The sequence below is a fragment of the Salvelinus namaycush genome, unplaced genomic scaffold (genome assembly GCF_016432855.1).
Source record: "Salvelinus namaycush isolate Seneca unplaced genomic scaffold, SaNama_1.0 Scaffold328, whole genome shotgun sequence".
Classification (NCBI taxonomy): domain Eukaryota; kingdom Metazoa; phylum Chordata; class Actinopteri; order Salmoniformes; family Salmonidae; genus Salvelinus; species Salvelinus namaycush.
In genome coordinates, this window is record NW_024060208.1 from 139,321 (window position 1) to 167,294 (window position 27,974).

Here is a 27,974-nt window from a genome sequence, read left to right on the forward strand (position 1 = left end):
TCTTGGTCTTTTTTCTCTTTAGTTATAGAGTCTCCTTTCGATGTTCTAGTGCTTCTGTTTCTGGTTTTGGACAGGTACGATTCTCGTAGTAGTAGGAGACATACAGTATGTCCATACATTTGTGCCTAAATGTATACAAATATACAAATGCATGTAGACATACATTAGTACTTGTACATGTTATATACATCACTTGAACATACTTGTGTTTGTGTTAAAAAATATCTTAGTTAAAAATAAAAAATCCAAGCCTACATTCTGTAGAGTGAGATCACCTCTGTAAGGGTGACCCCCCCCCCCCAGACACTGCAACACATTGGCACCATCTTCATCACTCAGTAAGGTGAGATCACCTCCGTAAGGGTAACTCCCAGAGAAGACAACACATTGGCACCATCTTCATCACTCAGTAAGGTGAGATCACCTCCGTAAGGGTAACTCCCAGAGAAGACAACACATTGGCACCATTATCATCAGGATGTTGTTGACGAGGACGTCGTCCAAGAGGACAACAATAAATGAATGACTGGAGCAGATACACAATTTGTTTTCCGTCTTTGTATGACACTCTGTGTTCTGTTCTTCTCTGTTCTGCTCTTCTCTGTTCTGTTCTCCTCTGTTCTGTTCTTCTCTGTTCTACTCTGCCCTTCTCTGTTCTTCTCTGTTCTTCTCTGCTCTACTCTGCCCTTCTCTGTTCTACTCTGCCCTTCTCTGTTCTTCTCTGTTCTGTTCTTCTCTGTTCTGTTCTTCTCTGTTCTTCTCTGCTCTACTCTGCTCTTCTCTGTTCTGCTCTTCTCTGTTCTGCTCTTCTCTGTTCTGCTCTTCTCTGATCTGCTCTTCTCTGTTCTGCTCTTCTCTGTTCTGCTCTTCTCTGTTCTGCTCTTCTCTGTTCTGTTCTTCTCTGTTCTGCTCTTCTCTGTTCTGCTCTTCTCTGTTCTGCTCTTCTCTGTTCTGCTCTTCTATGTTCTGTTCTTCTCTGTTCTGTTCTTCTCTGTTCTGTTCTTCTCTGTTCTGTTCTTTTCTGTTCTGTTCTTTTCTGTTCTGTTCTTCTTTGTTCTTCTCTGTTCTGTTCTTCTCTGTTCTGTTCTTCTCTGTTCTGTTCTTCTCTGTTCTGTTCTTCTCTGTTCTGCTCTTCTCTGTTCTGCTCTTCTCTGTTCTGCTCTTCTCTGTTCTGTTCTTCTCTGTTCTGTTCTTCTCTGTTCTGTTCTTCTCTGTTCTGTTCTTCTCTGTTCTTCTCTGTTCTTCTCTATTTTGTTCTTCTCTGTTCTGTTCTTCTCTGTTCTGCTCTTCTCTGTTCTGCTCTTCTCTGTTCTGCTCTTCTCTGTTCTGCTCTTCTCTGTTCTGTTCTTTTCTGTTCTGTTCTTCTCTGTTCTTCTCTATTTTGCTCTTCTCTGTTCTGCTCTTCTCTGTTCTGTTCTTCTCTGTTCTGCTCTTCTCTGTTCTGTTCTTCTCTGTTCTGTTCTTCTCTGTTCTGTTCTTCTCTGTTCTGCTCTTCTCTGTTCTGCTCTTCTCTGTTCTGCTCTTCTCTGTTCTGTTCTTCTCTGTTCTGTTCTTCTCTGTTCTGTTCTTCTCTGTTCTGTTCTTCTCTGTTCTGTTCTTCTCTGTTCTGTTCTTCTCTGTTCTGTTCTTTTCTGTTCTGTTCTTCTCTGTTCTTCTCTGTTCTTCTCTGTTCTTCTCTGTTCTGTTCTTCTCTGTTCTTCTCTGTTCTTCTCTGTTCTGTTCTTCTCTGTTCTGTTCTTCTCTGTTCTGTTCTTCTCTGTTCTGTTCTATGTCTCAGTCTACTCCTAGTACTTCTTCTTTCCTTAGACAAAAAAAAACAGGCTGTTCCAAAGGCAAGACGACAAGCTTCCCAAACCACTGAGGAGAGGAGACAGGGCTTCTTCCTCTTCCTGTCTACCCTCTGAGAGACCAACAGAGCTCTACAAGCCAAGCAGACTTCCATTTGGCCTCTGATCTGTCCTTGTTCATGCACCGTCAGTCCCTGTCCACGCACCGTCAGTCCACCATCCCAGGCTATACACTGTCAAAGCCAGCCAGCCAGCCAGCCAATCTCTGAAGAGAAGAGAAAAACATTCACATCCAAGATAGCCGCTCAAGTCCCGCCCCCATCACCACCCCTTCATGTAGATCCCAGCGTGTCGAGCTGGAACACGTTGTGATTGGTTGGCGTGGTGAAAAACAGTTGGTCATTGGTGGAGGAGGAACGGTTGTCACACGGGCTATTGAGCCCCAATGTTCTCTCAAAGTCCAAGAGCTGACCCATGAAGTTAAAGTTGGGCGAGATGTTGGACTTCTTCTGTTTCACAAAGTCGTAGGCGTCGTTGAGCGACAGGTTGAGCTTCTGCATCAGGTAGGCCACGGTTACCGTTACCGAGCGACTGATCCCTGCCAGGCAGTGCACCAGGATACCACACTTTTTGGAACGAGCTTCGTCTGGAGGAGGAAAGATAAGAGATAAAGATTAGTTTTATGTGTTTGAGACGCAACACAATTTACAGCTACACCAACTCCACCTCTCTGGTCTCTGGAGTTTATAATGAGGGAACAGCTACATCAACTCCACCTCTCTGGAGTTTATAATGAGGGAACAGCTACATCAACTCCACCTCTCTGGAGTTTATAATGAGGGAACAGCTCCACCAACTCCACCTCTCTGGAGTTTATAATGAGGGAACAGCTCCACCAACTCCACCTCTCTGGTTTCAGGAGTTTATAATGAGGGAAAAGCTCCACCAACTCCACCTCTCTGGAGTTTATAATGAGGGAACAGCTACACCAACTCCACCTCTCTGGAGTTTATAATGAGGGAACAGCTACACCAACTCCACCTCTCTGGAGTTTATAATGAGGGAACAGCTCCACCAACTCCACCTCTCTGGAGTTTATAATGAGGGAACAGCTACACCAACTCCACCTCTCTGGAGTTTATAATGAGGGAACAGTTCCACCAACTCCACCTCTCTGGAGTTTATAATGAGGGAACAGCTACACCAACTCCACTTCTCTGGAGTTTATAATGAGGGAACAGCTACACCAACTCCACCTCTCTGGAGTTTATAATGAGGGAACAGCTCCACCAACTCCACCTCTCTGGTCTCTGAAGTTTATAATGAGGGAACAGCTCCACCAACTCCACCTCTCTGGAGTTTATAATGAGGGAACAGCTCCACCAACTCCATCTCTCTGGTCTCTGGAGTTAATAATGAGGGAACAGCTACACCAACTCCACCTCTCTGGAGTTTATAATGAGGGAACAGCTCCACCAACTCCACCTCTCTGGAGTTTATAATGAGGGAACAGTTCCACCAACTCCACCTCTCTGGAGTTTATAATGAGGGAACAGCTACACCAACTCCACCTCTCTGGAGTTTATAATGAGGGAACAGCTACACCAACTCCACCTCTCTGGAGTTTATAATGAGGGAACAGCTCCACCAACTCCACCTCTCTGGAGTTTATAATGAGGGAACAGCTCCACCAACTCCACCTCTCTGGAGTTTATAATGAGGGAACAGCTACACCAACTCCACCTCTCTGGAGTTTATAATGAGGGAACAGCTCCACCAACTCCACCTCTCTGGAGTTTATAATGAGGGAACAGCTCCACCAACTCCACCTCTCTGGAGTTTATAATGAGGGAACAGCTCCACCAACTCCACCTCTCTGGAGTTTATAATGAGGGAACAGCTACACCAACTCCACCTCTCTGGAGTTTATAATGAGGGAACAGCTACACCAACTCCACCTCTCTGGAGTTTATAATGAGGGAACAGCTCCACCAACTCCACCTCTCTGGAGTTTATAATGAGAGAACAGCTACACCAACTCCACCTCTCTGGAGTTTATAATGAGGGAAAAGCTCCACCAACTCCACCTCTCTGGAGTTTATAATGAGGGAACAGCTCCACCAACTCCACCTCTCTGGAGTTTATAATGAGGGAACAGCTCCACCAACTCCACCTCTCTGGAGTTTATAATGAGGGAACAGCTCCACCAACTCCACCTCTCTGGAGTTTATAATGAGGGAACAGCTACACCAACTCCACCTCTCTGGAGTTTATAATGAGGGAACACGGTAACACTTTACTTGACACCGAGCATCATAACACGTTATGACACAGTCATAACCTTTTCATAATACTGTATGTCATAGCAGCTGACATAACACTGTCATGACCCATATATTTACACTTGTTGTGACATACAGTGGGGCAAAAAAGTATTTAGTCAGCCACCAATTGTGCAAGTTCTCCTACTTAAAAAGATGAGAGAGGCCTGTAATTAGGTACACTTCAACTATGACAGACAAAATGAGAAAAAAAAATCCAGAAAATCACATTGTAGGATTTTTAATGAATTTATTTGCAAATTATGGTGGAAAATAAGTATTTGGTCAATAACAAAAGTTTATCTCAATACTTTGTTATATACCCTTTGTTGGCAATGACAGAGGTCAAACGTTTTCTGTAAGTCTTCACAAGGTTTTCACACACTGTTGCTGGTATTTTGGCCCATTCCTCCATGCAGATCTCCTCTAGAGCAGTGATGTTTTGGGGCTGTTGCTGGGCAACACGGACTTTCAACTCCCTCCAAAGATTTTCTATGGGGTTGAGATCTGGAGACTGGCTAGGCCACTCCAGGACCTTGAAATGCTTCTTACGAAGCCACTCCTTCGTTGCCCGGGCGGTGTGTTTGGGATCATTGTCATGCTGAAAGACCCAGCGACGTTTCATCTTCAATGCCCTTGCTGATGGAAGGAGGTTTTCACTCAAAATCTCATGATACATGGCCCCATTCATTCTTTCCTTTACACGGATCAGTCGTCCTGATCCCTTTGCAGAAAAACAGCCCCAAAGAATGATGTTTCTACCCCCATGCTTCACAGTAGGTATGGTGTTCTTTGGATGCAACTCAGCATTCTTTGTCCTCCAAACACGACGAGTTGAGTTTTTACCAAAAAAGTTATATTTTGGTTTCATCTGACCATATGACATTCTCCCAATCTTCTTCTGGATCATCCAAATGCTCTCTAGCAAACTTCAGACGGGCCTGGACATGTACTGGCTTAAGCAGGGGGACACGTCTGGCACTGCAGGATTTGAGTCCCTGGCGGCGTAGTGTGTTACTGATGGTAGGCTTTGTTACTTTGGTCCCAGCTCTCTGCAGGTCATTCACTAGGTCCCCCCGTGTGGTTCTGGGATTTTTGCTCACCGTTCTTGTGATCATTTTGACCCCACGGGGTGAGATCTTGCGTGGAGCCCCAGATCGAGGGAGATTATCAGTGGTCTTGTATGTCTTCCATTTCCTAATAATTGCTCCCACAGTTGATTTCTTCAAACCAAGCTGCTTACCTATTGCAGATTCAGTCTTCCCAGCCTGGTGCAGGTCTACAATTTTGTTTCTGGTGTCCTTTGACAGCTCTTTGGTCTTGGCCATAGTGGAGTTTGGAGTGTGACTGTTTGAGGTTGTGGACAGGTGTCTTTTATACTGATAACAAGTTCAAACATGTGCCATTAATACAGGTAACGAGTGGAGGACAGAGGAGCCTCTTAAAGAAGAAGTTACAGGTCTGTGAGAGCCAGAAATCTTGCTTGTTTGTAGGTGACCAAATACTTATTTTCCACCATAATTTGCAAATAAATTCATTAAAAATCCTACAATGTGATTTTCTGGATTTTTTTTTCTCATTTTGTCTGTCATAGTTGAAGTGTACCTATGATGAAAATTACAGGCCTCTCTCATCTTTTTAAGTGGGAGAACTTGCACAATTGGTGGCTGACTAAATACTTTTTTGCCCCACTGTATACTGAACAAAAATATAAACGCAACATGCAACAATTTCAAAGATGTTACTGAGTTACAGTTCATATAAGGAAACCAGTCAATTGAATTAAATTCATTAGGTCCTAATCAATGGATTTCACATGACTGGGCAGGGGCGCAGCCAAGAGTGGGCCTCGGAGGGCATAGGGCCACCCACTGGGGGAGCCAGGATCAGCCAATCAGAATGAGTTTTTCCCCACAAAAGGGCTTTAATACAGACATAAATACTCAGTTTTATCAGCTGTCCAGGTGGCTGGTCTCAGACGACCCCGCAGGTGAAGAAGCCAGATGTGGAGGTCCTGGGCTGGTGTGGTTACACGTGGTCTGCGGTTGTGAGGCCGGTTGGACTTACTACCAAATTCTCTAAAACTCCATTGAGGTGGCTTATGGTAGAGAAATTAACATAAACATCTCTGGCAACAGCTCTGGTGGACATTCCTGCAGTCAGCATGCCAATTGCACACTCCCTCAAAAATTTGAGACATCTGTGGCATTGTGTTGTGTGACAAAACTGAACATTTTAGAGAGGCCTTTTATTGTCCCCAGCACAAGGTGCACCTGTGTAATGATGATGCTGTTTAATCAGCTTCTTGATATGCCACACCTGTCAGGTGGATGGATTATCTTGGCAAATGAGAAATGCTCACTAACAGGGATGTAAACATAGATGCACTAAATTTGAGAGAAATAAGCTTTTTGTGCATATGGAACATATAGAGGATCTTTTATTTCAGCTCATGAAACACGGGACCAACACTTTACATGTCGCGTTTATATTTTGTTCAGTATATATTGCGTTATTTTATAGCTGGTTATGACACCTACATAAGAGTGTCAAAACCAACATTTATTCAAATGTATTTTTTTTCCCCTGCCAAGAAGTTTCCTTTCGTTTGAAAGTTTGGAGCAGTGGAAATGCCATCTCTGGCGTGATGAATCACGCTTCACCATCTGGCAGTCCGACGGACGAATCTGGGTTTGGCAGATGCCAGGAGAACGCTACCTGCCCCAATGCACAGTGTCAACTGTAAAGTTTGGTGGAGGAGGAATAATGGTCTGGGGCCGTTTTTCATGGTTCAGGCCCCTTAGTTCCAGTGAAGGGAAATCTTAATGCTACAGCATACAATGACATTCTAGACGATCATTTGCTTCCACCTTAGTGGCTAATGTTGAAATTAAGTTTGGGGAAGGCCCTTTCCTGATTCAGCATGACAACGCCCCTGTGCACAAAGCGAGGTCCATACAGAAATGGTTTGTCGAGATCGGTGTGGAAAAACTTGACTGGCCAGCACATAGCCCTGACCTCAACCCCCATCAAACGACTTTGGGATGAATTGGAACTCCGACTGCGAGCCAGACCTAATCGCCCAACATCAGTGCCCGACCTCACTAATGCTCTTATGGCTGAATGGAAGCAAGTCCCCGCAGCAATGTTCCAACATCTAGTGGAAAGCCTTCCCAGAAGAGTGGAGGCTGTTATAGCAGCAATGTTCCAACATCTAGTGGAAAGCCTTCCCAGAAGAGTGGAGGCTGTTACAGCAGCAATGTTCCAACATCTAGTGGAAAGCCTTCCCAGAAGAGTGGAGGCTGTTATAGCAGCAATGTTCCAACATCTAGTGGAAAGCCTTCCCAGCAGAGTGGAGGCTGTTACAGCAGCAATGTTCCAACATCTAGTGGAAAGCCTTCCCAGAAGAGTGGAGGCTGTTACAGCAGCAATGTTCCAACATCTAGTGGAAAGCCTTCCCAGAAGAGTGGAGGCTGTTATAGCAGCAATGTTCCAACATCTAGTGGAAAGCCTTCCCAGCAGAGTGGAGGCTGTTACAGCAGCAATGTTCCAACATCTAGTGGAAAGCCTTCCCAGAAGAGTGGAGGCTGTTATAGCAGCAATGTTCCAACATCTAGTGGAAAGCCTTCCCAGAAGAGTGGAGGCTGTTAATGCAGCAAAGTTCCAACATCTAGTGGAAAGCCTTCCCAGCAGAGTGGAGGCTGTTACAGCAGCAATGTTCCAACATCTAGTGGAAAGCCTTCCCAGAAGAGTGGAGGCTGTTACAGCAGCAATGTTCCAACATCTAGTGGAAAGCCTTCCCAGAAGAGTGGAGGCTGTTATGGCAGCAATGTTCCAACATCTAGTGGAAAGCCTTCCCAGCAGAGTGGAGGCTGTTACAGCAGCAATGTTCCAACATCTAGTGGAAAGCCTTCCCAGAAGAGTGGAGGCTGTTATAGCAGCAATGTTCCAACATCTAGTGGAAAGCCTTCCCAGCAGAGTGGAGGCTGTTACAGCAGCAATGTTCAAACATCTAGTGGAAAGCCTTCCCAGAAGAGTGGAGGCTGTTACAGCAGCAATGTTCCAACATCTAGTGGAAAGCCTTCCCAGAAGAGTGGAGGCTGTTATAGCAGCAATGTTCCAACATCTAGTGGAAAGCCTTCCCAGAAGAGTGGAGGCTGTTAATGCAGCAAAGTTCCAACATCTAGTGGAAAGCCTTCCCAGCAGAGTGGAGGCTGTTACAGCAGCAATGTTCCAACATCTAGTGGAAAGCCTTCCCAGAAGAGTGGAGGCTGTTACAGCAGCAATGTTCCAACATCTAGTGGAAAGCCTTCCCAGAAGAGTGGAGGCTGTTATAGCAGCAATGTTCCAACATCTAGTGGAAAGCCTTCCCAGCAGAGTGGAGGCTGTTACAGCAGCAATGTTCCAACATCTAGTGGAAAGCCTTCCCAGAAAAGTGGAGGCTGTTACAGCAGCAATGTTCCAACATCTAGTGGAAAGCCTTCCCAGAAGAGTGGAGGCTGTTACAGCAGCAATGTTCCAACATCTAGTGGAAAGCCTTCCCAGAAGAGTGGAGGCTGTTATAGCAGCAATTTTCCAACATCTAGTGGAAAGCCTTCCCAGAAGAGTGGAGGCTGTTACAGCAGCAATGTTCCAACATCTAGTGGAAAGCCTTCCCAGAAGAGTGGAGGCTGTTATAGCAGCAATGTTCCAACATCTAGTGGAAAGCCTTCCCAGAAGAGTGGAGGCAGTTATAGCAGCAATGTTCCAACATCTAGTGGAAAGCCTTCCCAGAAGAGTGGAGGCTGTTACAGCAGCAATGTTCCAACATCTAGTGGAAAGCCTTCCCAGAAGAGTGGAGGCTGTTATAGCAGCAATGTTCCAACATCTAGTGGAAAGCCTTCCCAGAAGAGTGGAGGCTGTTATAGCAGCAATGTTCCAACATCTAGTGGAAAGCCTTCCCAGAAGAGTGGAGGCTGTTACAGCAGCAATGTTCCAACATCTAGTGGAAAGCCTTCCCAGAAGAGTGGAGGCTGTTATAGCAGCAATGTTCCAACATCTAGCGGAAAGCCTTCCCAGAAGAGTGGAGGCTGTTACAGCAGCAATGTTCCAACATCTAGTGGAAAGCCTTCCCAGAAGAGTGGAGGCTGTTATAGCAGCAATGTTCCAACATCTAGTGGAAAGCCTTCCCAGAAGAGTGGAGGCAGTTATAGCAGCAATGTTCCAACATCTAGTGGAAAGCCTTCCCAGAAGAGTGGGGGCTGTTATAGCAGCAATGTTCCAACATCTAGTGGAAAGCCTTCCGAGAAGAGTGGAGGCTGTTACAGCAGCAATGTTCCAACATCTAGTGGAAAACCTTCCCAGAAGAGTGGAGGCTGTTATAGCAGCAAAGGAGGGGACCAGCTCCATATTAATGCCCACGATTTTGGAATGAGCTGTTGGATGAGCAGGTGTCCACATACTTTTGGTCATGTAGTGTATTTCCCTAAAAGTTGAGGAGCAAACCCTGCTACCACCATTCTGGAGATCGACCAAGACCCGTAAATACTTCCTGACTCGATCCTTTCACGTCATAGTGTATCGACCAAGACCCTTAAACACTTCCTGACTCGATCCTTTCACGTCATAGTGTACCGACCAAGACCCTTAAACACTTCCTGACTCGATCCTTTCACGTCATAGTGTACCGACCAAGACCCTTAAACACTTCCTGACTCGATCCTTTCACGTCATAGTGTACCGACCAAGACCCTTAAACACTTCCTGACTCGATCCTTTCACGTCAAAGTGTATCGACCAAGACCCGTAAATACTTCCTGACTCGATCCTTTCACGTCATAGTGTATCGACCAAGACCCTTAAACACTTCCTGACTCTGACTCGATCCTTTCACGTCATAGTGTATCGACCAAGACCCTTAAACACTTCCTGACTCGATCCTTTCACGTCATAGTGTACCGACCAAGACCCTTAAACACTTCCTGACTCGATCCTTTCACGTCATAGTGTACCGACCAAGACCCTTAAACACTTCCTGACTCGATCCTTTCACGTCATAGTGTACCGACCAAGACCCTTAAACACTTCCTGACTCGATCCTTTCACGTCAAAGTGTATCGACCAAGACCCGTAAATACTTCCTGACTCGATCCTTTCACGTCATAGTGTACCGACCAAGACCCTTAAACACTTCCTGACTCTGACTCGATCCTTTCACGTCATAGTGTACCGACCAAGACCCTTAAATACTTCCTGACTCTGACTCGATCCTTTCACGTCATAGTGTATCGACCAAGAACATTAAACACTTCCTGACTCGATCCTTTCACGTCATAGTGTACCGACCAAGACCCTTAAATACTTCCTGACTCTGACTCGATCCTTTCACGTCATAGTGTATCGACCAAGACCCTTAAACACTTCCTGACTCGATCCTTTCACGTCATAGTGTATCGACCAAGACCATTAAACACTTCCTGACTCGATCCTTTCACGTCATAGTGTACCGACCAAGACCCTTAAACACTTCCTGACTCTGACTCGACCCTTTCACGTCATAGTGTACCGACCAAGACCCTTAAACACTTCCTGACTCGATCCTTTCACGTCATAGTGTATCGACCAAGACCCTTAAACACTTCCTGACTCTGACTCGATCCTTTCACGTCATAGTGTACCGACCAAGACCCTTAAATACTTCCTGACTCGATCCTTTCACGTCATAGTGTACCGACCAAGACCATTAAACACTTCCTGACTCGATCCTTTCACGTCATAGTGTATCGACCAAGACCCTTAAATACTTCCTGACTCTGACTCGATCCTTTCACGTCATAGTGTACCGACCAAGACCCTTAAACACTTCCTGACTCTGACTCGATCCTTTCACGTCATAGTGTATCGACCAAGACCCTTAAATACTTCCTGACTCTGACTCGATCCTTTCACGTCATAGTGTATCGACCAAGACCCTTAAATACTTCCTGACTCTGACTCGATCCTTTCACGTCATAGTGTACCGACCAAGACCATTAAACACTTCCTGACTCGATCCTTTCACGTCATAGTGTATCGACCAAGACCCTTAAATACTTCCTGACTCTGACTCGATCCTTTCACGTCATAGTGTATCGACCAAGACCCTTAAATACTTCCTGACTCGATCCTTTCACGTCATAGTGTACCGACCAAGACCCGTAAATACTTCCTGACTCGATCCTTTCACGTCATAGTGTACCGACCAAGACCCTTAAATACTTCCTGACTCGATCCTTTCACGTCATAGTGTACCGACCAAGACCCTTAAACACTTCCTGACTCGATCCTTTCACGTCATAGTGTATCGACCAAGACCCTTAAATACTTCCTGACTCTGACTCGACCCTTTCACGTCATAGTGTACCGACCAAGACCATTAAACACTTCCTGACTCGATCCTTTCACGTCATAGTGTACCGACCAAGACCCTTAAATACTTCCTGACTCGATCCTTTCACGTCATAGTGTACCGACCAAGACCCTTAAACACTTCCTGACTCGATCCTTTCACGTCATAGTGTACCGACCAAGACCCTTAAACACTTCCTGACTCTGACTCGATCCTTTCACGTCATAGTGTACCGACCAAGACCATTAAACACTTCCTGACTCGATCCTTTCACGTCATAGTGTACCGACCAAGACCATTAAACACTTCCTGACTCGATCCTTTCACGTCATAGTGTACCGACCAAGACCCTTAAACACTTCCTGACTCTGACTCGATCCTTTCACGTCATAGTGTATCGACCAAGACCCTTAAACACTTCCTGACTCGATCCTTTCACGTCATAGTGTATCGACCAAGACCCTTAAACACTTCCTGACTCTGACTCGATCCTTTCACGTCATAGTGTATTTCTTAAATATGTCACTTTCAAAACAAACAAGGCATCGGACATTCCAGAGCCAAACAACTCCACATTCCCATGAAGCTGAAGAGGGGAAAACCCTGGATATTCCTTGGGGATGGGAGGAGGTACGTCTAGTAGACTGATTACTGAAATACTGAAACTAAAGTCAAATCGTCTGGTCTGAAATACAGAAACTATCGTCAAATAGTCTGATCTGTAATACTGAAAGTCTAATCTCAAATACTGACACTAACAACAAATCACCCGATGTTAAATACTGAAATAGTCTGATCTGAAATGCTGAAATGTACTATGAAATTGCACATAACAACTCCAAGCAAAGCTCTCTGTTATTATCCCTTGTGTATAGTCGTGACTCAACTGTCGTGACTAACCAGTAGTCCTACACTGTGTAGTGGGATTCTCAACAGTCAAGAAAATCTTCTTGGGTTTTCTATTGATACTGCGAATACGAGGTGAAAACGAGTCTATATTGGTAGACATTGTGTTGTGCCTCTGAGTAAGTGAAGAGAAACTCTCTGAAAATAGTGCTAATACAGGCATCTCAAACAGCACCCTATTCCCTATATAGTGCACTACTGTAGACCCTATTCCCTATATAGTGCACTACTTTAGACCAGAGCCCCATAGGTAATAGGATACAATTTGGGACACATCCCAGGTGTGACCATGAATGGGGAAGGAGGATATTAATAAACCTGTCTTGGATATGGTGTAGGCTTCCAAAGGCTTTTCTCTCCTGCTACATGTCACTGTGACTTCATTTCTCTCCTGCTACATGTCACTGTGACTTCATTTCTCTCCTGCTACATGTCACTGTGACTTCATTTCTCTCCTGCTATATGTCACTGTGACTTCATTTCTCTCCTGCTACATGTCACTGTGACTTCATTTCTCTCCTGCTACATGTCACTGTGACTTCATTTCTCTCCTGCTATATGTCACTGTGACTTCATTTCTCTCCTGCTATATGTCACTGTGACTTCATTTCTCTCCTGCTACATGTCACTGTGACTTCATTTCTCTCCTGCTACATGTCACTGTGACTTCATTTCTCTCCTGCTACATGTCACTGTGACTTCATTTCTCTCCTGCTACATGTCACTGTGACTTCATTTCTCTCCTGCTACATGTCACTGTGACTTAATTTCTCTCCTGCTACATGTCACTGTGACTTAATTTCTCTCCTGCTACATGTCACTGTGACTTCATTTCTCTCCTGCTACATGTCACTGTGACTTCATTTCTCTCCTGCTACATGTCACTGTGACTTCATTTCTCTCCTGCTACATGTCACTGTGACTTCATTTCTCTCCTGCTACATGTCACTGTGACTTCATTTCTCTCCTGCTATATGTCACTGTGACTTCATTTCTCTCCTGCTACATGTCACTGTGACTTCATTTCTCTCCTGCTACATGTCACTGTGACTTCATTTCTCTCCTGCTACATGTCACTGTGACTTCATTTCTCTCCTGCTACATGTCACTGTGACTTCATTTCTCTCCTGCTACATGTCACTGTGACTTCATTTCTCTCCTGCTACATGTCACTGTGACTTCATTTCTCTCCTGCTACATGTCACTGTGACTTCATTTCTCTCCTGCTACATGTCACTGTGACTTCATTTCTCTCCTGCTACATGTCACTGTGACTTCATTTCTCTCCTGCTACATGTCACTGTGACTTCATTTCTCTCCTGCTACATGTCACTGTGACTTCATTTCTCTCCTGCTATATGTCACTGTGACTTCATTTCTCTCCTGCTACATGTCACTGTGACTTCATTTCTCTCCTGCTACATGTCACTGTGACTTCATTTCTCTCCTGCTATATGTCACTGTGACTTCATTTCTCTCCTGCTATATGTCACTGTGACTTCATTTCTCTCCTGCTACATGTCACTGTGACTTCATTTCTCTCCTGCTACATGTCACTGTGACTTCATTTCTCTCCTGCTACATGTCACTGTGACTTAATTTCTCTCCTGCTATATGTCACTGTGACTTCATTTCTCTCCTGCTACATGTCACTGTGACTTCATTTCTCTCCTGCTACATGTCACTGTGACTTCATTTCTCTCCTGCTACATGTCACTGTGACTTCATTTCTCTCCTGCTATATGTCACTGTGACTTCATTTCTCTCCTGCTACATGTCACTGTGACTTCATTTCTCTCCTGCTACATGTCACTGTGACTTAATTTCTCTCCTGCTACATGTCACTGTGACTTAATTTCTCTCCTGCTATATGTCACTGTGACTTCATTTCTCTCCTGCTACATGTCACTGTGACTTCATTTCTCTCCTGCTACATGTCACTGTGACTTCATTTCTCTCCTGCTACATGTCACTGTGACTTCATTTCTCTCCTGCTACATGTCACTGTGACTTCATTTCTCTCCTGCTACATGTCACTGTGACTTCATTTCTCTCCTGCTACATGTCACTGTGACTTCATTTCTCTCCTGCTACATGTCACTGTGACTTCATTTCTCTCCTGCTACATGTCACTGTGACTTAATTTCTCTCCTGCTACATGTCACTGTGACTTCATTTCTCTCCTGCTACATGTCACTGTGACTTCATTTCTCTCCTGCTATATGTCACTGTGACTTCATTTATTTCACGTTGAGTTTCACTGTGACTTCATTTATTTCACGTTGAGTGTTATACAAGTTCACAATAGAAGTGATTGTTGTTTTAACCCAGTTGTTCTTAATGAAGAGATATGGACCCCGACAAATAACAAGGAGATCCATAAAGGTCACGCAGCTTCATAAAGCCTTCATAAAGCCTTCATAAAGCCTTCATAAACACCACATAAATGTGTTACAAATCATCCACAAACGTATGTCATGCTTTATAAAGGTTTCATAAATGTGGAATAACCGTGTGATATAACTTACTGTGACAAACCTGTGCTTTATAAAAGGGTGACATAAGCATCGCTTAGTAAAGGCCTCATTTATAACCCTGTCATTCATCTTGGTAGAGCAATGCCAGGATATTGAATTCAACTCGCGGAACCAACCAGAAGTAGGATTGCACAACCTCTTTCCATCTTGGGTGCATAGTCAATATTGGACCTGACCTCAACTTCCCCCACAATGCTGTGCTGCAGGGTGACACATACTCTAAAGTGCAGGAAAGGAAGGCCCAGAGTTCCCTCTGCTGCAGAGGATAAGTTCATTAGAGTTTATCAGCCTCAGAAATTGTAGCCCCAAAAAATGCTTCAGAGAGTTCAAGTAACAGACACATCTCAACATCAACTGTTCAGAGGAGACTGCATGAATCAGGCCTTCGTGGTCAAATTGCTGCAAAGAAACCACTACTACAGGACACCAATAATAAGAAGAGACTTGCTTGGGCCAAGAAACACATGCAATGGACATTAGACCGGTGGAAATCTGTCCTTCGGTCTGATGAGTCCAAATTGGAGATTTTTGGTTCCAACCGCCGTGTCTTTCTGAGACGCAGAGCTGGTGGATGGATGATCTCCGCATGTCTGGTTCCCACCGTGAAGCATGGAGGAGGAGGTGTGATGGTGCTTTGCTGGTGACACTGTCTGTGATTTATTTAGAATTCAAGGCACACTTAACCAGCATGGCTAGCATAGCATTATGCAGCGATATGCCATCCCATCTGGTTTCACTTAGTGGGACTATCAATTGTTTTTCAACAGGACAATGACCCAGCACACCTCCAGGCAGTGTACGGGCTATTTGACCCCAAGAAGGAGAGTGATGGAGTGCTGCATCAGATGACCTGGCCTCCACCCAATTGAGATGGCTTGGGATGAGTTGGACCGCAGAGTGAAGGAAAAGCAGCCAAGTGCTCAGCATTTGTGGGAACTCCTTAAAAACGGTTGGAAAAGTATTCCAGGTGAATCTGGTTGAGAGAATGCCAAGAGCTTGCAAAGCGGTCATTAAGAAAAAGGGTGACTACTTTGAAGAATCTCAAATATAAAATATATTTAGATTTGTTTAATATTTTCTGGTTACTACATGATTCCATATGTGTTATTTCATAGTTTTGATGTCTTCACTATTATTCTACAATGTAGACAATAGTAAACATAAAGAAAAACCCTGGAATGAGTAGGTGTGTCCAAACTTTTGACTGGTACTGTATAAGCCTGGGACATCAACCATTCTAAGTTGGCCTTAGTGGGAGTGACCATAGAATTTTATAGGAGTGACCTCACTGAGGAAAGTATTTGTCATCATCACTATTAACACAGTTAAAAAGTCATAATTATGGTTAAACCATTTCCAAAATGTATCTTCTTAAAATGTGATTTTAACCCTTAACATAAAAGCCACGTTTTTATTTTATTTTTTTCACACTTTTTCTCCACAATTTCGTGATATCCAATTGGTAGTTACAGTCTTGTCCCATCGCTGCAACTCCCGTACGGACTCGGGAGAGGCCAAGATCGAGAGCCATGCGTCCTCCGAAAACACGAACCTGCCAAGCCGCGCTGCTTCTTGACACACTGCTTCGCTTAACGCGGAAGCCAGCCGCACCAATGTGCTGGAGGAAACACCGTACACCTGGCTACCGTGTCAGTGTGCATGTTCACGGCCCGGCCCGCCACAAGGAGTTGCTAGAGCGATGGGACAAGGATGTCCCGGCCAACCAAACCCTCCCATAACCTGGACGACGCCTGGGCCAATTGTGCGCCGCCTCATCGGTCTCCCGGTCGCGGCCGGCTGCGACACAGCCTGGGATTGAACCAGGGTCTGTAGTGACGCCTCCAGCAATGCGATGCAGTGCCTTAGACCGCTGTGCCACTCGAGAGGCCCCATGAAGCCTAAGCATTGGTCCACCAGACCTTAATTTGGGTGGAAGTGTCTGGGAATGAGATTCGTTGTCATGTGACTAACATGACTTCACATTAGAGCGTATTCCAATCCTTCACCACAACAGGTCACCCTTTATAAAGCACATGTTTATATCATATTTGACATAGTGGCTTACGTCACATTTGACCTTGGTGATTATGTCACAGTTCTGCCACATTCATGAACCCTTTATAAAACCATGACATATGGTTCTATAACCATGCTTATAACCATGCTTAGTGCTTATGAAGGCTTTATGGAGGCTTTATAACATGAACGTCATTTAAAGCGGGACCGATTAATACCAGTAATTCACATAACTATAAGGCTAATTTGGGGAATAATGTCTGTCAAGTAATGTATGAGATTGGAGCCTTGATGAGATTACGTTCTGTACATTCAGCCTTCTTGAGGTTTTAATCTTCTGACTGAAGGCTAGCAGCCATGTCAGACAACCACATTACATAAATGGAATAATGTAATGTAATAAGGTAATGTAATAAGGTAATGGAATAAGGTAATGGAATAAGGTAATGTGATAAGGTAATGTGATAAGGTAATGTGATAAGGCAATGGAATAATGTAATGGAATAATGTAATGGAATAAGGTAATGGAATAAGGTAACGGAATAAGGTAACGGAATAAGGTAACGGAATAAATGTGTGGACTCTTAGACAACATTAGCAAGAGATCTTTGCCATCTCTGTGTTGCAGTAGACGAAGAAGCTGGCTTCACCCAACCCTCTGGGTGCAGTGGAGGATAACATCCATCATTAAAAACAGAGTCTTCACAATGCTTCTCAAGATGACCTGGCCTACTTCATTCACCATGCTTCAACCAAACAACCCTAACCTCTGGGTGCAGTGGAGGATAACATCCATCATTAAAAACGGAGTCTTCACAATGCTTCTCAACATGACCTGGCCTACTTCATTCACAGATTCCCTTCTGTAGTATTATGAGTGTGCTAGAAACCTGTAGGCCAACTTTTGATGAGTTCATTAAAAGGCCCACTGTGATTTGATAATAATATAATCCCGCAAGTGACTCAGATCAAGTCATGACTCTTTCATGGTGTGAAATGAGGCGTGTAGCAGGAAATACCACAAACCGCTCAGAAGACATAAATCAACTCAAGAGTTGAATATTGTTCTTTGGAGTGTGAAGCAACGTTTTGTTCCTTGGAGTGTGAAGTAACGTTTTGTTCCTTGGAGGGTGAAGCAACGTTTTGGTCCTTGGAGGGTGAAGCAACGTTTTGTTCCTTGGAGGATGAAGCAACGTTTTGTTCCTTGGAGGGTGAAGCAATGTTTTGTTCCTTGGAGGGTGAAGCAACGTTTTGTTCCTTGGAGGGTAAAGCAACGTTTTGTTCCTTGGAGGATGAAGCAACGTTTTGTTCCTTGGAGGGTGAAGCAACGTTTTGTTCCTTGGAGGGTAAAGCAACGTTTTGTTCCTTGGAGGGTAAAGCAACGTTTTGTTCCTTGGAGGGTAAAGCAACGTTTTCTTCCTTGGAGGGTAAAGCAACGTTTTCTTCCTTGGAGGGTAAAGCAACGTTTTGTTCCTTGGAGGGTGAAGCAACGTTTTGTTCCTTGGAGGGTAAAGCAACGTTTTGTTCCTTGGAGGGTAAAGCAACGTTTTGTTCCTTGGAGGGTAAAGCAACGTTTTGTTCCTTGGAGGGTAAAGCAACGTTTTGTTCCTTGGAGGGTGAAGCAACGTTTTGTTCCTTGGAGGGTGAAGCAACGTTTTGTTCCTTGGAGGGTAAAGCAACGTTTTGGTCCTTGGAGGGTAAAGCAACGTTTTGGTCCTTGGAGGGTGAAGCAACGTTTTGTTCCTTGGAGGATGAAGCAACGTTTTGTTCCTTGGAGGGTGAAGCAATGTTTTGTTCCTTGGAGGGTAAAGCAACGTTTTGTTCCTTGGAGGATGAAGCAACGTTTTGTTCCTTGGAGGGTGAAGCAACGTTTTGTTCCTTGGAGGGTAAAGCAACGTTTTGTTCCTTGGAGGGTAAAGCAACGTTTTGTTCCTTGGAGGGTAAAGCAACGTTTTGTTCCTTGGAGGGTAAAGCAACGTTTTGTTCCTTGGAGGGTAAAGCAACGTTTTATTCCTTGGAGGGTAAAGCAACGTTTTGTTCCTTGGAGGGTAAAGCAACGTTTTGTTCCTTGGAGGGTGAAGCAACGTTTTGTTCCTTGGAGGGTAAAGCAACCTTTTGTTCCTTGGAGGGTAAAGCAACCTTTTGTTCCTTGGAGGGTAAAGCAACGTTTTGTTCCTTGGAGGGTGAAGCAACGTTTTGTTCCTTGGAGGGTAAAGCAACGTTTTGTTCCTTGGAGGGTAAAGCAACGTTTTGTTCCTTGGAGGGTGAAGCACCGTTTTGTTCCTTGGAGGGTGAAGCAACCTTTTGTTCCTTGGAGGGTGAAGCAATGTTTTGTTCCTTGGAGGGTGAAGCAACGTTTTGTTCCTTGGAGGGTAAAGCAACGTTTTGTTCCTTGGAGGGTAAAGCAACGTTTTGTTCCTTGGAGGATGAAGCAATGTTTTGTTCCTTGGAGGGTAAAGCAACGTTTTGTTCCTTGGAGGGTAAAGCAACGTTTTGTTCCTTGGAGGGTAAAGCAACGTTTTGTTCCTTGGAGGATGAAGCAACGTTTTGTTCCTTGGAGGGTAAAGCAACGGTCTACACCTACATTAAATGTGTCTACTGTGTCCACAGTGTTTCCTGATTCCCTTTTCCAGCTCTATATTCAAATGCCAGTGTCTATTCTATAAACGGTGGTATAGGCAAAATATGATAATAACACCACAACTGATGGCAGTAGCTAACTAGCCAGCTAACTAGCCAGCTAACTACTGGAACTAACTAGCCAGCTAACTACTGCAACTAACTAGCCAGCTAACTACTGTAACTAACTAGCCAGCTAACTACTGTAACTAGCTAGCCAGCTAACTGATGTGACTAGCTAGCCAGCTAACTACTGTAACTAACTAGCCAGCTAACTACTGTAACTAACTAGCCAGCTAACTACTGTAACTAACTATCCAGCTAACTACTGTCGCTAACTAGCCAGATAACGACTGCAACTAACTATCCAACTAACTACTGTAACTAACTAGCCAGCTAACTACTGCAACGAACTAGCCAGCTAACTAATGTAACTAACTAGCCAGCTAACTACTGCAACTAACTAGCCAGCTAACGACTAACTAACTACTGCAACTAACTAGCCAACTAACTAGCCAGCTAACTACTGTAACTAACTAGCCAGCTAACTACTGTAGTTAACTAGCCAGCTAACGACTGCAACTAACTAGCCAGCTAACTACTGCAACTAACTAGCCAGCTAACTACTGTAGTTAACTAGCCAGCTAACTACTGTAGTTAACTAGCCAGCTAACTACTGTAGTTAACTAGCCAGCAAGCAATACTAAAGGGATTGGAAAACGTTGTTAGCATAACTCTAGCCAAACAAAACATATTTTTATAAATATTATCTAACTGGATACCATTTATGAGGCCAGCAAACACTGAGGCAAAAGACTGAGGAGACTGAGGAGACTGAGGAGTAATCCACACACAACGCCTCTTGAAGAGGTCAGGTAGATCTGAACACAATCAGACCACAGTGACATTTGTGCATCTAGAAAAGTATTTTCAACGCGATTTTTTTTTGTATTCTGATAGCAGAAGTCACATGTAAGTGTCAAGTTTAGACACGACCATGGTTCTCTGATGAATCGAATATGAGATGGGTTCATGAGATGTTACTAAAAACGAACATCCCAAAACAAGACTTTAAAATAGTGTAAACTCACATCTGATCTGTAAAAGACAGTAAACTCCAACTGATCTGTAAAAGACTGTAAACTCCAACTGATCTGTAAAAGACAGTAAACTCCAACTGATCTGTAAAAGACTGTAAACTCCAACTGATCTGTAAAAGACTGTAATCTCCAACTGATCTGTAAAAGACTGTAAACTCCAACTGATCTGTAAAATACTGTAAACTCCAACTGATCTGTAAAAGACTGTAATCTCCAACTGATCTGTAAAAGACTGTAATCTCCAACTGATCTGTAAAAGACTGTAAACTCCAACTGATCTGTAAAATACTGTAAAATCCAACTGATCTGTAAAAGACTGTAAAATCCAACTGATCTGTAAAAGACTGTAAACTCCAACTGATCTGTAAAAGACTGTAAACTCCAACTGATCTGTAAAAGACAGTAAACTCCAACTGATCTGTAAAAGACTGTAAACTCCAACTGATCTGTAAAAGATTCTCGTTGGCTGGCCCTCGCTTCATATTCGTTGCCAAACCCACTGGCTCCAGGTCATCTATAAGTCTTTGCTAGGTAAAGCCCCGCCTTATCTCAGCTCACTGGTCACCCACACGTAGCACGCGCTCCAGCAGGTATATCTCACTGGTCATCCCCAAAATGCCAACTCCTCCTTTGGCCGCTTTTCCTTCCAGTTCTCTAATGCCAATGTCTGGAACGAATTGCAAAAATCACTGAAGCTGGAGTCTTATATCTCCCTCACTAACTTAAAGCATCAGCTGTCAGAGCAGCTTACCGATCATTGCACCTGTACATAGCACTTCTGTAAATAGCCAACCCAACTACCTCATCCCCATATTGTTATTTATTAATTTTTTTGCTCCTTTGCACCCCAGTATCTCTACTAGCACATTTATCTTCTGCACATCCTATCACTCCAGTGTTTAATTGCTGAATTGTAATTATTTCGCCACTACGGCCTATTTATTGCCTTACCTCCCTAATCTTACTTCATTTGCACACACTGTATATAGACTTTTCTATTGTGTTATTGACTGTACGTTTGTTTATTCCATGTGTAACTCTGTATTGTTTGTGTCGCAGTGCTTTGCTATATCTTGGCCAGGTCGCAGTTGTAAATGAGAACTTGTTCTCAACTGGCCTATCTGGTTAAATAAAGGTGAAATATTTTTTACAATTAAATAAGACAGTAAACTGATTTGTAAAAGACAGTGAATTCCAACTGATCTGTGAAAGACTGTAAACGCCAAATGATCTGTAAAAGACAGTAAACTCCAATTGATCTGTAAACTGACTGTAAACTCCAATTGATCTGTAAACTGACTGTAAACTGACTGTAAACTCCAACTGATCTGTAAAAGACTGTAAACTCCAACTGATCTGTAAACTGACTGTAAACTCCAACTGATCTGTAAACTGACTGTAAACCCCAACTGATCTGTAAAAGCATCCAAATGAGACCGCTTATACTCACCAATGAAAGAAATGGCCTCTGGGAAAAACTGCGAGAGATTTTGGCTCCAGTGATCGGAGATGGGGATCTGTTTGTACTTGAAGTCTCCGTCATGTTCAAACATGTTGGGCAGGTTGGGCGTGACGTTGAGGATGTACTTGATGTTGTACTTCCCCAGGACGTCTAGGTTGGTGGAGTCTTTGGCACAGCCCAGGTAGAGGTACGGTAAGATCTGGACCGGGAAGGCAGGCTGGTTGTTGGGAAGTGGGCTGCCCTCGGACTCGGTGGCGCTGACCGGTTCCCTGTCCGATGACTCCCCATCAGAACAGTCAGAGCTGATCCTCAGCCCGCCCAGACCGAGGACGGAGGCCGGCGGGGAGCTGCTGGGGCAGGAACAGTCCAGGTTGGTCTCACAGTGCTCAGGGTACTCGGTCTGGAACTTGTTGAAGCCACCTGGAAACAACAACAGAGACTAATTAGAATTTAATAGAATATAGTAGAGTAAAATAGAATATAACTACTGTCCTGGAAACAACAACAATACATAGATGGATCAGAATCCAAATATAAGAATGGAATAGAGAAGAATATAGTAGAATAGAACAGAATATAGTAGAATAGAATAAAGTAGAATATAATAGAGTAGAATATAATAGAGTAGAACAGAATAGAGTAGAACGGAGAATAATAGAATACAGTAGAATACAGTAGAATCAAGTATTATAGAAAAGAGTGGAGTAGAATAGAGTAGAATAGAATACAGTAGAATCTAATAGAATATAGTATAATAGAATACAGTAGAGTGTAATAGAAAATAGTAGAAACAAATAGAACCCCTGAAAACATAGCAATACAGAGATGGGTCAGAATCACAATATGAGAAAGATCGTGCAACATGTTGTCATTTCACCTGTACAAAAAGTACAATACAGAGAATTTAAATTTGGAGCATAGTACACAACTTTATTGTCCAATGTGAAAGTCATCTCTGAGTGATGAAAGGTTGTGTAAACTTTTCATTTCATCTTCTCTATCAGTACTGAGATTTGAGATGTTGTTGTCATGTTGTGTTGCTACCATGTTGTTGTCATGTTGTGTTGCTACCATGTTGTTGTCATGTTGTGTTGCTACCATGTTGTTGTCATGTTGTGTTGTTACCATGTTGTGTTATCATGTTGTTGTCATGTTGTGTTGCTACCATGTTGTTGTCATGTTGTGTTGTTATCATGTTGTTGTCATGTTGTGTTGCTACCATGCTGTGTTGCTACCATGTTGTTGTCATGTTGTGTTGCTACCATGTTGTTGTCATGTTGTGTTGCTACCATGTTGTGTTTCTACCATGTTGTTGTCATGTGGTGTTACTACCATGTTGTTGTCATGTTGTGTTGCTACCATGTTGTTGTCATGTTGTGCTGCTACCATGTTGTTGTCATGTTGTGTTTCTACCATGTTGTTGTCATGTGGTGTTACTACCATGTTGTTGTCATGTTGTGCTGCTACCATGTTGTTGTCATGTTGTGTTGCTACCATGTTGTTGTCATGTTGTGTTACTACCATGTTGTTGTCATGTTGTGTTGCTACCATGTTGTTGTCATGTTGTGTTGTTGTCATGTTGTGTTGCTACCATGTTGTTGTCATGTTGTGTTGCTACCATGTTGTTGTCATGTTGTGTTGCTACCATGTTGTTGTCATGTTGTGTTGCTACCATGTTGTTGTCATGTGTTGCCGCCCTGCTATGTTGTTATCTTAGGTCTCTCTTTATGTAGTGTTGTGTTGTCTCTCTTGTCGTGATGTATGTTTTGTCCTATATTTATATTTTATTTATTTGTATTTTTTTAATCCCAAGTCCCTGTCCCCGCAGGAGGCCTTTTGCCTTTTGCTAGGCCGTCATTGAAAATAATATGTTGTTCTTAACCGACTTGCCTAGTTAAATAAAGGTTAAATAAAAAATGTGTGTGTGTATGTGTACATAGCATAAAGCTATTCAAATTGGTGAAATAAAAATACACTATGCCAACTCAAACAACCATATACGATGTATATGTGCCAGACAGGAACAGGATATGGGCCTACTTCCTATTTTACCTGGTAAAATAAATGTATACTGATATGTTATCATATTACATGATGACTCCTTGCTGTTCCCAGTCCACCTGGCCTTGCTGCTGTTCCAGTTTCAACTGTTCTGCCTGCGGCTATGGAACCCTGACCTGTCCACCGGACGTGCTACCTGTCCCAGACCTGCTGTTTTCAACTCTCTAGAGACAGCAGGAGCGGTAGAGATACTCTCAATGATCGGCTATGAAAAGCCAACTGACATTTACTCCTGAGGTGCTGACTTGCTGCACCCTCGACAACCAGTGTGATTATTATTATTTGACCCTGCTGGTCATCTATGAACATTTGAACATCTTGGCCATGTTCTGTTATAATCTCCACCCGGCACAGCCAGAAGAGGACTGGCCACCCCTCATAGCCTGGTTCCTCTCTACGTTTCTTCCTAGGTTTTGGCCTTTCTAGGGAGTTTTTCCTAGCCACCGTGCTTCTACACCTGCATTGCTTGCTGTTTGGGGTTTTAGGCTGGGTTTCTGTACAGCACTTTGAGACATCAGCTGATGTAAGAAGGGCTATATAAATACATTTGATTTGATTTACATCCTATAACACAATAATAAACCCATCTCATACACTAATGTTTTGTTAATGTGAATACTGAACATCCCATGTCTCCACTCCTTCAATAAAAATGCTGAACATTTTTGTTATTGTTGTTGCCTGTGCTACAGACAGCTGTAAGATCCGCTAATATAGGACTAGTAAAGGCCTAGTGCATTACTTTTGTGAAAAAATACGTTTTCCTGCGGCTATGTGTACAGTAGCTTACCGCTGATCTGATGTAAGTTGACATCTAAGTGACATAAAGTGTTATGGGTGGACTTTTTGTGAATGACAGATGACAGTGAGCCTCAAACATGTAGGCCTATGGAATATTTCCCACAACTATTACAATTTTCATAGAGACAAGATAAGCCAATAATGGCCTATGGGTCAGGATTGTAATGATTCTGTAATATTATTGTAATGAAACAGGCAGGGAGCAGGTCTCGAACCGTCGACCTTCTAACCCGGAGTCCAGCGCGCTATCGACTGTGCCGCAAAAGCATGCTCGCATCCGCGCTTATAAACCCAGGGTCGTTAACATTATGAATAGGTTGTAGGTCTCATCTCTATAGCCTACTGTAGCAGAGTTGGTTATGTGTCCACTCGCTACTGCAGAAATATGTCTTTGATGTTTATGTATTCCAATTGGTTGGTTGAATTTACATATCAATAAGGGGTTATGCCATTGGTTATGCTTGCAGATAGGGGGAGCTCGTGAACGTCAATTCTTCAGTCTGATATTTCTATGCAAGCGGTAAGGTCGCGTTCTGAAATACCATATTCTATTTTCATATTTACAATGTGTAAGAGTTCACTGTGTACATGTCCTGGTGTGTATATATGTGTACGGTACCTGTTAGATATTGGGGGACATCCTGGGATGTGCTTTTGGATGTTATCGCTGTAAGAGGGAGTTAGCTAGCATGCTCTGATTGTACTTGTCAAATTAGCTCTCTACTAATTCAGTTATTTCCATACTAACGGAAGAAACACGAACTTACAGCCATCAACATACTGGTGTCCTGCTAATGTACTTCCTTGTGTCTATCGTCAGGTACTTACATGTATTGTATTTTGTACAGTTTTGGTCATTGTTGTGATGTTTGATTATAAAATATCTAGTCTGATATTGACACATTCAAGCGACGAATCCCGAGTCTACAGCCATCAACATACTGTTGTCCTGCACATCTAATGTCCTTCCTTGTGTCTATCGTCAGAATAAACACCAGTCAACTGGGGCCGCTGGCTGGACAGTCCTTTCTTTAAAGTCAACTAGGCAAGAGAGTTATACAAAGTACATTCACATCTGTTACGCTGGTGCTGAGACATGTGTTAACCTAGCCTCAGCACCACGGTGTAGAAGTGGTTCCTGAATATCAGACAAGTGAATCTGAAACATGTTTGGAATATTTTCCTCAAGTACTATTATTTTCCTATACACATGAGATAAGACATGAATAGGCCTAAGGCAAGAATGGTGTTGATTGTGTGGTATAAATAATAGGTTTTTATATATAGCCTAGACTAGTTTTAGACAGCACACAGAGAAGAAATAGTTTCTGTTCTGTTCATTCATGAAATGCACATCTTTTCCTGAAGAAGCACTTGACAACATGGCGGAGCCATTTTAGAACATTAATTGAAAACATATTTGTTTTGGCCAACATTCTTTCAAAGTTAAAACCCTCAAATATTTAATATAACATATTTACTCTATTAGATTAACAATCGAAAATGGGGTTGAAACGCTATGCTTTTTACTACTGTCACGGTGTGGGAAATACGCGAATATTTGACAATAGAATAAGTTATTTTCACGACTGCTTATTATTTATAGGCTTTCGTGAAGGGGAATTAAACATCGAGATAAATATTATTGGTTTCATTATCTTGAAGCACTTGAGGAAAATATAAGCCTGTATTTTTTTTATATTTTTTTACACATAGGAACCGTGGCTGCCTTCCGCTGACTTTTCATTGAGACAAAAACATATTTTACAACTTTAATATGATACAGAATAGAAGCAAATAGCCACTCCATAGTCGATAGTAACATTGTAGCGAGAGGGAAACGAGCAGAAACCTAGTTGTATTCCGCTGCCTTGAATTAGCTACAATGTAACTTTGCGCCATAGTCCATTTGTGTAACTGGTTCATTAGACGAGTAGTCTAGCTAGTCTCCAAACTCGGACACGTAGTGAATAGAATATAAATTGCGCTATAAATCGATTTGTTTTTGTAGTTGTTGACAAGTAGCCTTAGTCTTTAGACGTTGAAAATGTATTAGGAAACATAAAATAAAATAATACGAGAACATAAAAAATAAAAAAATAATTAAATCTAAAAGATCGAAGAAGTTAATTCTCACCTTCCAGGTAGAAAGCCTTACAACCTTCATCTCGAAGCTTTTGCAACAACAAGCCGAGAACGGAGCTCGCCACCCCGGTCTCCTGCCAGTCCGTAGTGGCCTCGTCATAGAGAAGAACCATGTCTGTCTTGCACCGCTTCACGAATTTCTCCTTATCCTCGTTGTTGGGGATGATGGACCGGATCGGTAGATTCCCCTTCTTCAGTCTCCGCAGCATCAAACCGGGGATCGTCAGGTTGATGGCTAACTCAATGTGCGACGATTCGTAAAGCTCGTGAGATCGGCAGTCCAGCAGCAGTAGTGAGCTAACCCCGAGCCCGGACTCCAGTTCTTCTTGAAGCCATTCCACACTTTTACTCGACATAATCTCTGTCACGTCCCGGGAACCGTTCCAAAGATTAATTTTCATTAGGGAAATGTGGAGATGACTCTTTGCAGTAACATGAGGGGGGAAATACAAAATCACGGCGCTAAACTTCTACTGCTTTGGTAAAGGACAGAACCGAGTCCGCTCTGATCACTTTCGTCCACCGATGCAGCAGCACCGCTGCTCGCCAAGGCTGGTAGACGGAATGAACACACCACCAGGCTTGAACGCATTAACGATATGTTATTTCAGTCCGTTGGCTAGAAATTATGCTGGGTTCATTCAGATGCGGTCGACGTCCATTTAACACTGCGGTCTTTTACGCAGTCCTTTAATGAAAATGACCTATATCGCGTTATTATATAAATCTGATGAAAATGTGGATTCCGGATGAATCGCAGCTATAGCACATGTTTTAAACATGTTTGCTATTCTACCGCCTCCAATGTTTCATTTCCAGTAACCGCTGTGACAAGCAGGCTGAACTAAAAGGG

General features: G+C 43.3%; 1 protein-coding gene across 1 annotated transcript; it reads right to left on the minus strand.

The window, feature by feature from the left end:
• Positions 1-1,671: 1,671 nt before the first annotated feature.
• Positions 1,672-27,974, minus strand: LOC120040140 (dual specificity protein phosphatase 7-like). Its single transcript, XM_038985391.1, has 3 exons — positions 27,114-27,974; positions 22,103-22,534; positions 1,672-2,433 (listed from the first exon to the last, which is right to left on the minus strand). Exons 1-3 carry the CDS (start codon positions 27,520-27,522, stop codon positions 2,120-2,122), a joined length of 1,155 nt encoding a protein of 384 aa, XP_038841319.1. The 5' UTR covers positions 27,523-27,974; the 3' UTR covers positions 1,672-2,119.